Consider the following 12,510-nt stretch of genomic DNA (forward strand, 5'->3'; position numbering starts at 1 on the left):
TAAACACTTCACAAACATAAAATGAGCAAAGTCTTAATTTCCCCAGTCACAGATGATATCAGGCAGACATGAAGGATCCTCCCCAAAGTCTATAGTACCAAATATGCATCACAAAATTCTAAATTTTGTGTCTCTCTGCTGCTACTTAGTATTTGGAATGTGTTTGTTCTGGGGATGTTACCTCATGAGGTCTGAGGGGCTTGTGCTCAGTGTTACGCCTGCAGTCACTGTGTGCCTGCAGAATGCTCCAGACTTGTACATGTAAGTCACAACGAGCCACAAGCAGCAAAGCTTAGCACAAGCCAGTGGTTGCTGTTTTCTCATGCATAGCCTTGAGAGAGTCTGGACACAGAATAACTAATTGACAGAGTGCTTTGATGATCTTAATACAAGTCCTTTCCCGTGGGTATCTTTGCTTTTTTAGAAGTAGTATCTGAATTCTGTCTGAAAATTTTCATGGGGCTCGTTTCTGGTGTGGTACATGAGAGCAGAGTTTGGTTTATTTCCTGACATCTCTCTGTGGGAATTGCTATTAATGCAGCTGATTGTACTAAACCAAATTTTCCTGCCCCTGCTGAAACTCTTTGGTAGGTTGTGTCTAATATGTTGTGAATACTGCCTTTACCCTCATATCTTTTCAGGTTTCCACTTTATATCACTCTTTCTTTATTGTCTTGCTAGGCTTGCTAACCTTTTTCATCCTTAAGTAACCTAGATAGAAAGAATCATTTCTGGCTTTGGGCCCGTAGAAAACAATTTCTGAACTTTTCAGCATGAATATGAGGAAAGGGAACTGTAGCATATGAAACACTTTATGGGCTAAATCTTGACAGATAGTATTATCTTTCAGGAAGAAATAAATGTGTTCACTACCATAATGTGCTGCTTTCTCTGCCCCAAATTCTATTTTTATTTCTGTTCTCCTTAGCAGAAAAGAACAATAATAAAACATTAATTTTACTTTTCTTTTTTTCCTGTTTGAAATATTTTCTAGTCTAACTCCAAAGAGCAAGCTGCAAATAGAGATGAGGTCTTTGTAGAAGACCACCTGCTGATCCTCTGTGAGGCAGCTTTACCCATCCTGAATCAGCTAGATCTCTTGGCAGTGCTACCTTACTCCTTTCAGGTGAGAAGTGGGCTGTTCACAATTACACTTGACTTATTTCCTGGCCCAAATTTTTTATTTTTTCAAGTCTTCAGTTTTCTTGGTTAAGCTTGACATAGAGACTAACTAAAAAAACTCCAAACTAATCACAATTGAATTTTACGGTCAAAAGCATTGAAGGAGTTGCCCTGACTGAGCCATGGCCACAGAGAAGATGGGAGCAGAGCACCTGGGGACATTCCTCCTGCCTCCAGACTGGAAATGGATTTAGTGGAAGACGTCATTGCACGGACACAGCAGTGCTCACTGTGTTGCTGCCTTGCAGCTGGTCCACCTGAGCTGGCACTTCATTTGTGCAGAACTGCTGGCTCAATCCTCAAAATGCCAAAGAGGGATTACTGTGAACTCCTTTTTGTTTTCACAGGAGTGAAAATATTTGGAGTGATAAAAGAGACATTGTGCAGAGTCACAAGCACATCTACTCCCACCCCCTTCATAGACTCTGAGGGTCACTGGATGGGTTGAGTTGAGTTGGGTTGGGGAGGACCACAGTGGGTCGTCTGGTCCAACCTCCCAGCTCAAACAGGATCAAACCAGAGCACATGGCACAGGGCTGTGTCCAGAGAGCTTTTGGATTTCTTTAGAGAAAGAGACTCCACACATCTCTGGGCAGCCTGTTCCAGTGGTTGGTCACTCTCACAAGCAAAGTCTTTGAAATGTTCTATAAGGTTCTGAGCACTAATGAGCCAAATGCCACTAAGCTCTTGTTAGATTATGCAAAATTCATGCCCTTGCACAAATGGATTGTGTTACTTTGCCTAGCTAAGTTCCAGGAATCATGATAATGCTATCATTTTACAAGATGAAAACAATGAGGAAAATGGGTGGGAAAAGGAGAAGCATTTTTAAGCACAAACAGATATATAGAGACAAATTTCAGTTGGAAGTTGTTCCACTTTTTATCCACAAGGGAATGAATCAGATAAATTGCACCTAATTTTTTTCAAAGATAGTAATTAAATTTTTGTATCAGATAACACCATATTACCTGAAGAAAACTTTTATTCCAGTATCAAGGAATGATTTTATTAGAATTGCATTTTAATGGAGAATATGTTAGTTCATTATCAAGTATTGCATTTCATGGTTTGTGTATTCTAAAAACACTCTTGCTCTAGAAAGTTTCTTTTCAGATTCAGGCCACCTTTTTGAAAAGCTTTGTGTGAAGATGCTCTCTTTTATTTCTTTAATATGTCCCTATTTGTGTGATCTAGATAGCAGTCTCTACTGAGGAGGCCACAGTGTGCAATGGGATCTCTTACAGTCAAATACCTAGAATCCTGTACCATTATTCTAAATGTAGAAACGAAAGATAACGCATTTTTTGGGGGGTTTGCTGTTGGTTTTTAAATTTTATTTCTAGAAAATAATAAATAGTTGCTGTAGGGGTAGTAAAACCAGGAAGAACAGAATATGAATTTTATTGGTAATGGAAAAGGACCCAGAGGCTTTGGGATATTTCTTTGAGCAGAGGATGCAATTGCATTAAGGCAAGACTTCATCAGTTGACCATGATGTGAAGATAGTAGGTATGTGAGGAAAAGGCGAGCTGAATATCCTAAAACTTACCTTGAACTGAACTTGTACTGCTTCTATTTCTTCACCAAGGTGTTTATGATATTTATTGACTCTGCATATTAAATGAATCTCTGTAAATTTCAGTTATCCTTCATACTATGCTACAATTTGGCCTCAAACTCATAGATTGAATTTGTTGTTTTGTCTGTATATTTGTCTACATTTGTCTACATATTTCTTTCACAGAAACTTTGCAGGTAAATGCAGCAACCGTAGGATACTTGCAAATAAATAAAAAAATAATACAATGCACTTTCTGTTAAGGATCTTTTACAGCTAGCTGAGCTGAAATGTGACTTAGTTTAGGGTACTGGGGTAGAGAGAACATAAGTATTTAGCCTGAATTATAGTTCTATATGTATTTTATGATCTATCTCTCTATCTCTCTATCTTTCTATTTTACAAAGATTTGCCTGGCTCAGGATATTGATCAGAGTAATGAAGCAACTATCCTTTAACCATTCTTTTAATAAAACACTGTAATTGAGCAGGGATGATTTTTATCCAAAATTATGTTAGAAAATTATATAGCTGCCAGTATGTTACACTTACAGGTTCCCGATCTCTTTCATTGACTTAAGAGCTGTTGAACTTCCTGACTAATATATTTTTATCATAGTTTGGTTCCTTTTTATTTAAGCAGCTTTTGTCCACGTCATTAGTCTATTCCTTTCCACTTGCTCTGTGAAGATTTAAAGAAAAAAACACCAAAAAATCATATGGAAAAAAACTGTCAGTGGCATGGCCTTCCTAGCTTTACTGAGAGCAGTAAGTATTACTGTTACCAAAGGGAAAAGGGTGCTCATCTACAAATTATCGAGTTTCATGGAGGAACCTGTGGTAGAGTGAATGAGCCCTGCTTTAGAGACAGACACGTTCTGCCTCTGCTGCCCTGCCACAGGATCAGCTCACATGATCTGTGTGCAAAGGCATCTGTTAATCCCTTTTGTGTGAGGGAAGGCTGTTCTGAGCCTAAAATGAAATAAAACTGGTTCAAAGGAAATGAAGAGGAAAACTGGAAGAATCAGCTTCATTGAAGAGTTTTAAATGAGCCCTAGGGCATTGTCACTTCTTTTGTTTACACAGAATGAGAGGTTGTTGTTGTTTGGAGTGCAGTGCTGTTCACCTCTGAAGGATCTGGTCTCATGATCTATAAGATGAAAGGTCTGTGGTTTGCTTGGCTCTTAAGACCCTTGCTTCCTGCCTCTGATTTTCTGGCAGCTGAAGGTACAGGGGAGTAAAGCTTTCTGAAGAAGGCTGTTCTCTTCAAGAGAGAAAATTGTAATTATTTCTGATGAAAGGATTTTAAAAGCTTTCATTATAGGACCACTGCAGAATGGTTCTGAGTCTTAAGACAGGGGTTACTGTCTGATATTCTTTACAATCTTCTGGCTCCTTCAGGTTTCTGGTGGGTTTTTTTTTTTTTTTTTTTTTTTTTTTTTTTTTTTTTTTTGTGTGTGTGTGTGTGTGTGTGTTTGGCTTATTTGGAAAACTTCAAACAGTTTGGTATCTCTGAGGAGGAAAGGGAAGGAGCATGTATTTCTTTGCTCACAGGCCAGCCCTTTATTTTGAAATAGTTGTGCATAAATACAGGAAAAGGAGTTCAGGAGCTTCTGCCTTCAGAAAAAGCTGGTTGTGGACAAAGGAACAATATTCCCTAAGACAAATATTGCTGAGGAGAAATTATTAGCAGCATGTCTATCAAGCTGAAACTGATGCTGGGCTTTCATATCTAGTACAAAACTTCTACTGCTATCTAGATAATACAGACTGGATATAGCTAACATAATTTTGGTGTTTAATTCCCATTGAAAAAATATTCTCTTTGAGGATAAGATAGAGGATGAGTCATATTTTACTCAGCACATAAGTGTTTATTTTTTTCTAGGAGAAAATATTTGCTTCTACAGAAAGAGTATAAGTTACTTTTCTTTTCTTGTTGTGAAGTACCTATAGAACAAGAAGAAACCAGTCTGTTGAGAACATATCACATTCCACACAAGAAGAATGTAAGCTTTAGGGACTTTGAAAAGAAAGATAAATAAACAAAACAGCAACATGCCTTTTGGAAAAAAAAAATTAAATGTTGCTCAGTTGAAATTGTTCATCATTAGCATCATCACAATGACCTTTTAAATCAGTCTGTAATATATTTCTATGATTTGTCCTATTTACTGTTCTTGTCATAAGATAATTCCTTGGGAGTGATCCATGTTTGCACAGCTATACTGACAATACAATTCTTTATTTGGATTCTTCTTGGGGTAATACAGTATCTTGGCCAGAACCATTAATAAACAATTTAACTGTATTTGTGTCATAATTTTGGTTCACTGCAGAAATAAAATTATTAGACTGGAAATAAATTTAACATCTTCTTCATTTTAAGATTTATTCTAATTAAAGTAATAGAAATATTAAACATGTGAGGGTAAACCTCCATTTTGGATACTACTATATTCCTTAAAAGTGAGTGAAGATTTTTTGGATTTATGTCACTGAAAGCTGAGCCTGGCTTTGATGGAGTCTTCTTGTTTGTCAAGATTTATAACTTCCTGGTGGAGAGATGAAAGAAGATGGATATTTTTTTCTGATGTCCTCCAGAAGAAGGCTTTTACTCTGATTACAGTGTTTCTCCCAAAATTCATAATGCTTTGTGAGTTGAAATGGTGCTTCAAATTCCTGGTAATTCACAATTGTGTGTTTGGGAGCTGGGGCCCTCAGGATTCCCAGATCTGTCTTCTGTGTCAGTGAATTATGTTGTCCAAGTAGAATATTTAACACTCATACATTAAAGCTAGGAAATGTAAAAAAAAAAAAAAAAGTATCTCATAAATGGCAAAGAGAAATAAAGTCTGCATGGTCAATAATTAAAAATATAAATTAGTGCTTCACAGTGTTAAAAAATAAGCTAAGCTTTTCAATTTATTCATTTATAATAACAAAAAAGGAGCTTTTCCCCTGCAGACTCAGACATTTTACTGCAACAATCTTGTACACTTGCTACATTGTAGCTTTTTACTGGAGAGAATATAGACTTCTTCTTGAAAGAGTTTCAACAAGTCATTTCCTTAGTTGTTCTCTGAAGTATTCTTTACATCCATGAAGATGATTATGAACCACAAGACTAACATTTTAATTTTTGTCCATTTCTGCACTCCTGAGACAAAATGCCATAGCAACAAGGAGAATGGCAGTAAGGTCATGTGCTCATACCGTGCTCACTTGTGCTGTACTGTTCCAATATTCATTGCTAGATCTTACTATTATTTTCCTCTGGCAGGTGTAGTTCCCTGAAGCCCTGAAACTGAAAAAGCCCTGCTTTTGGCAAGTGGCAAACTCTAGTCACTTCACACCTAAGATGTGGTGTTAATAAAGGACTAGCAATTCTTTATAAAACTTTTTGCAAATTATTCAAATTTGATTTATTTAAAATTATGAAGGAGAGTAGTGAAGTTTTAATGAGCAGCTATGCTGTGCATTGTCTGTGCACAAAGCAGATGTAATGATGCATTATAAATGCTGAGAAAATTTAATCAGTGTAGAAAAAATATAATGAAATGGTTGTTTAAACACTGCAAAGCTAATGTTATAGTAATTAGTTCCCATTGAGCAAGACATGGTGCATATTATCTTGGCTGTGTTTGATTAGTGATCCTGCTTGTGACATCTTGTCTTTTCTTAATACTATTTCAATATAATAAAAAAAAAAAAAATAATCCTAATCCCAGTTAAAAATACAAAAACAAGAATGCCATAAAATTCAGTTGTTCTTCTCCTTTTCTAACAATCTGCATGAAAGTCTGCTCTTGATTTGCTCTGGCTATATATAAGAAGGCTGCTTGAAGACTCTCTGGAAGAACACTTGTGCTTGCAGAAAAAAATTGTTCTGTGGAGGTTGTGGGGGATTTTTTACCCTGAAAATAATACCAGCAATTACTTGTAATGATAGTCATATTTTTCAAAATGTCCTTGTAGAAAGTGGATTGGTGTATACTAAAGCTTAGCTATGTGTTTTTTCTAAGATTTCCTTTAGATGAGTAAGACATGGATTTCACCATTGGTTTGTCTCAGTTCTTCGGGGCCTGTAGGGGGACTTTTTTACTGATAGCTGTATGTCAGTCCCTAAAATGAAACATATAGAAAATTCTTAACATCAGTTCTTTTAGAAACATAAAGCTTGGATATAAATAAACAAGAGATTCTTATTAATCTTGTCTACTGATAATTATTTTTAGGAGCTGATTAGGGCTTTTGCATTAGGAACTGTCTTTAAGTCACAGAGATTCTGAATTGTGGCTGATGTCTTTTAATCACATTGGACCTTAAATGGTAGATGGAACTGAATTATTTTTGAAACCTTCAGTCAATGAGACTTACTCAAGTTTTTAATGTGTGTTCAGCTTCTACTGAACCCAGTAATGAAGGACTTATGAGAATTGAATTAAAAGCCATTAATTGAAAGTTTAGACTCCACTATCTCATAATACTGAAGAGCAGAACAGGAGGAGACTGTTTGCTAATGCTGAGTTGAAAGAGTAGACTCTAAAAGAAAAAAAAAAATCTCCCAGTAAATATAATGGAAAATATAACAGTAAAGTGGACTACATACCACTGCATTGCAAATTCTCTGCATGCTCAGGTCTTCATAAAAGCCAGAAGAGTAAAGATTTATTTCTCACTTTCAAGGAGCATGCAAACCATGCATGTATCTGCCTCCTAATGAACAATAGTAGTTAATTGTTATAAAACATGAACCTTGACTGTAATTTTTACTAGTAAATTGTGTACAAGACCTAAACTGATACTGTTAAGGTAAAGTCTGTTAATGGCTTTAGAGTCAGTAAAAATTTAACATGATGAAAATTGCTAAAAAGATAAAAGATCTTCAGTGAAATATTCAAATTTTTCCTTGTGTGAGTACTTGAAGGCTTTATCAACTTTGTAACAGTTGTACTTTGGATTTTGGAGACAGACTATTTCTAATTAATCTTTTTTAAATGATTTAAATGTTTTTAAAAAACACTTTTTTATGTTTTTGATTGATCACTCAGTTTTGTGGACCTGACATTATATATGTTTTGAATCCTAAGATACATAATAATATATGTTTGTACACTGCATATATATTACTCAGGGAAATTACCCATTCTTTTTGAATCTTTTGGATAATTTTGCAAAACTTTGATTCTATTCAAAGAAATTAAGAACCCACTATTTCAGAAGGGAGTAGCCCACTGATCTCATGTCTAGGTACAGTTGATACAATTATTACTGTTGGCATAACCCTAGAAATGAAAAATGATTTGGGGCTAATTTGAGAAATGAACAGGTGAAGCTGAAATAATTTAGGAGAAAGAAGAAAAGGAACAAGAGCCAGCTGCTCCAAGAATCATTGGCTTGTATCAGTGCAGCATATGGAAGGGCAAATCATAAGTGCATGATTTCATCATCTCTGTGGTGAAGGCTTTGCCTTCAGAACAGTACACAATTTTTGTTGTGAGTTTTTTTTGTTAATAAGGAGGATTGGGTTATTACTCCTCCAGGAGGATCCTGCAGAGTCAGAAAACAAGCCAAGACATGGCTTTTCTCCAGAAATGCTTTTTAGGTCATGGAGAGTCTTAAATCAATAGCCTCAGAGCTAAATTGAGCTGACAGTGAATCAAACTAATATTCATTTAAACAGTAAAATAAAAAACACCACACAGAAAAATCTGTATGCACTTACCTAAAAAGTCTATATACATTTACATAGTTAAACGGTATGGTTTTCCTTAATTCTCATGTTCTGTTTAAAGCTTTTTCTAAAATCTGCAAGATGCTTAATGCCTTCTATCTTTGTGAAAATAAATATTATGTCACTGTGATGCATCCTGCTTTGTTCAGAGACTATACTTTGAACTTACATCTGTAATTGAAGGCATGACATGAGGATACAGGGCAAACCTTATAGGCTGATTTATCTTTGTCAGAGAGGCAGCAGTGCTCAGCACTGAAATCCAGGATATACATTACTCTAAACAGAGCAATTTGTCAAGTAATTTCATTGACACAAATTGAAATGAAACTGAGTTCTCAGACTCTAGAAGTCACTTTGCAACAGGAAGAGTTCATTATCTATGTATACACAGAGGAAAACTGTTCCACAGTTGAAGTTGTGAGAGAGAGACATACACACATAAAACTTAAAACTCATAGGTCACACTTTCAAAGTAAACTAAAAGAGCCTACAAGCTCCAACTGTTCCCTGGCTAATAGCCCATCAGTTCCTCTGAAAATTAAAAAAAAGCAACTGTCATTGTAGTGAAGTCTATCGAGTGTTTCAGACTCTTTTCATTTACAGAAATGTACAAATTACCTGCTTCAAATCTTAGATCAGGCAAATGCCTTCTCATGAATGTGTATAAGAGTGCTGCGTACATATACATGGCATCCCAACCTAAGAAGAATGGTGATTTTTAAGGTTAATGTATTTTATTTCACCTATGGCCTACTTTCAAAATTTATTAGAGATATGCTCCTCTCTTGAAGGTGTGCTTACATTCAAGCCTATTGCTTCAGAAGCCTGATTAAAATCTTTCCTGGATTAAAGCACAGCTGTCAAGAAAGAAGAAGAAATCTGCTATGCAGGAACAAACTCCTCTTTAATTTGCACAGATACTGTTGGGAGGTGAAAAATGCATGGGAAAAGACAAGGAAAGAAAAGAAATAGTGATAAAATTTAGAGCTGCAGGGAAATTTATTTTACATGGGCAGTGTTTTATGGCAGGGGAACAAAACACTGTTGGTAGGCTAAAATTGTTGCAATGGGTGTCTGATCAGCAGTAACATCAGGATGGTCCCAGTGGTGGAGATTTGCCAGAGGGGAGGAATATTGCTTTCCATTGCAGAGTTTCAGGAGTACTTAGGCTCTCTTTTTTCAAATGCTGCATGTTGTCTCTGTTTTTACTTGTGAGGCCACTCGCTCTGGTTGAGCATGACAGTACTTCACGTCCACTTTGCATGTGTGTGGGAGATCCCAGGTGAAGGAGGACTAGTACTCAGGATTTATTTTTCTGCAGTGGCACCTCTTAAAGGCCAACTGAAATTAATGTGCAGGTTTGACTCTTATAGGTTGAAAGAGAAACCGATTGACTAAGAAATGAGTAATTTGAAAGCAATGAAAATTCACCCTGTTATAAATGAGAATTTATTCAGCCAGATTAAAAATAAAAATAATTTTATTAGCGGTCAAATTCTATCTAGCCAGCCATGGAAAAAGACAGAGCCGAGCCCAGGAATCGACCCTGGGTGTGCCACAAGGAGTCAGCCTCAGGAGAGGTTTCCCCTATGCCCACACACCTCCATCCTGGCACAAGCCGTTTTTTTATAGAGAAAATTCCACCTGAGGCCAAGATTTCAGCAATCAGTCTTTTCTTCTATTCAGAGTCCATAGGTTAATAAGATTTTCTTTTTTGGTGATGAGGAGAAATAATTTAATGTCTGGTATAGGTGAATTCCTAATGAGATTTTACGGGAAGGTTGCATTCACGTGGATCTGTCTGAGGATTTCCATGATATCCATCTTGGGCTGTTTACGCGATGATCAGCACCCGATGATCAACACCTGGAGTCCTGATGGGAGTCCAGACATAGCCAGGAGATGGCTTTTACTTGTAAATCAGTTTCCAATATACACCCAGTCTCACCTGCAAGGGTGGGGGGGAACTAATACAACGAGCATAATCTAACAAGTATCCAATATTACATATTTCATACAAGGAATGGTGCAAATTATATTTACTACACATAACAACCCTGATAGATGGAAATTACGTTTACTGTTCTCTATCTAGAAAATGTTTGGGTGAGGCATCCACTAGAGAGATAAATACAGATGGGTGGTATCCAGATGCTTTAGACAAATTGAAAATTTTAAAATATTAGGACCACTATTATCCTTTTCTATGCTTGCTTTTTCCCCCTTTATAATATGCTTCAGAGATGGTAATATTTCAGGTTGTACTTTGATAAATATAAGTCTAATGAAATTATTGGAAAACTGAGAATTACTTCAGGAGGATTATTCACTGCTCTCAATAAGGCTATTTTCTCTTCTCTTATGTTTTTTTTTATCAGAACTTCACTGATATTAGGGACACCACTGCTTCAACTTGGCTGTTTGCCTGAAGGGAGGGTGGCATGCTGTCCAAGATTGAGAAGCAGGATGTTTTCTATTGCCATCTGTGTAGCAGTTGTCCTCTGGGCAGTTTTCCTTATCTCCTGTTCATGGGCCCATCAACGTCTCACCACAGGACTCAGAGGTAACTCCTTCCAGGGACATTTTCTGTTTAACAGATGATCAAGGACTCACCAAGTGACTCAGAATGACATCAGACCATGGTGAGATGCTCTGCACAGGAGGGAGGGGCTAAGTGTTCCCTCCTAGAACCTGGGATTTTTTTTAGACAGAGAGGGACCTTCCCACAGGTTTCCAAGAGGACCCAGCTGGGGTTTCCACTGGACTGACTACACATTTTCTACAGGACCACTGCTCCGACAGAACCACATCTGCCACTCCAGGAGTATGGCAGCCACTCCAATTTGGACTGCTACCAACAAAGGTAGCCAAAAGGGTGTCAGGTTGTATTCTACTTTGTCTGTAGTTTTCCTTTTGTATTATTGCATGTATTTTGTTTCTTTCCCTTTTCCCAATAAATTGTATTTCTGACTTGGAGTCTCTCACTGGTTTTGCCTTCAAATCAGAACACATGCTCTGGACATCAAGGAAAGTTCCCTGGAAAACAAGGCAGGCCTGACTGATAACTTATTTCTTGTGAGTGTTCACAGTAGTTTTTATGATCTACTAACCTGCAAGTATTTGTTGGGACTATTTCTTAATATTATAATCTGTACAGTGTATAACCTGTTATTGTAATGTGTCTCAAAATTATTTCCCCACTAATTCTTTACTTCCAGAAAACCTGTTCAACTGAAGCCTTTCCTGTCAAAAACATGCTTTCTGATTGATATTTGTCACTAGGAAGAAAGCTTCCTTTGAACACTCTTATCCTGCTCTGATCCTGCAGATGTTTCTTTATGTGCTCCTAGTGGGTCTCCTAAAGTTTTTGTGTTGTTTGTTCTGAAACACAGGCAGAACAAAGCTCTGGTTTGCAAAGAGCAAACTGTGCCAAAAGCTGTAAGAGAAAATGTTTATTTTGTAAATGCAAATTCTTGTGCTACGCAGTATTCAAGGAAACAAACGTTAGAGAGATATTGCCATGGGTAGCTTAAAAAAAAAAAAATTCTGGAGTTGCAGTAAATAGTTATAACTAAATTAATAGGCTAGAGATTTCTGGTGATAAAAATGACAAATAGAATTTTCTCAGCTTGTCTAGGAATATTTATTCTTGTAAATGCACCGTGATTTAACCTCTGAGTAAAGTAAACATCTGATGAAACAACAAACTTATTAATATTGAAATGCCTGATGACTTGTTACTAAAAATACTCAGAATGCAAAAGACGACTTTTATGCAGTAGGATTATGAATTTCTCTTCAGTGAAAGTCTTAAATTATACTTAGACAATTAGGCCAGGTTATGGAGTGTACAGCAAATTGAATCAAACCGATTATTTAAATAGGAGGAAATTACATAATAGTTGCATGCTGTTGTAGATAGCCTTGAAATTGCAAAGGACAGCATAAGAAAAAGTAGACAACTTTGTTTTCTGAGAAAGAGAGAAGGTAGGAAACACTAAGGAGTTCAGATATTCATTCCGATAAG

The 12,510-nt window shown here is 36.6% G+C and overlaps 1 protein-coding gene across 2 annotated transcripts in view; it reads left to right on the forward strand.

Moving 5' to 3' along the window:
* DTWD2 (DTW motif tRNA-uridine aminocarboxypropyltransferase 2) overlaps positions 1 to 11,454 on the forward strand; it is a 98,863-nt gene extending 87,409 nt beyond the window's left edge. The window contains exon 7 of one of the 2 annotated variants that reach the window (XM_077790263.1): positions 10,862 to 11,454. In XM_077790263.1, coding sequence (XP_077646389.1) covers positions 10,862 to 10,912 — 51 coding nt within the window. In that variant the 3' untranslated portion in view covers positions 10,913 to 11,454. The remainder of the gene's footprint in view (positions 1 to 10,861) is intronic. The other variant, XM_077790266.1, reaches the window with a different exon arrangement.
* Positions 11,455 to 12,510: the final 1,056 nt, after the last annotated feature.

The sequence above is a fragment of the Lonchura striata genome, chromosome Z (genome assembly GCF_046129695.1).
Source record: "Lonchura striata isolate bLonStr1 chromosome Z, bLonStr1.mat, whole genome shotgun sequence".
NCBI lineage: Eukaryota > Metazoa > Chordata > Aves > Passeriformes > Estrildidae > Lonchura > Lonchura striata.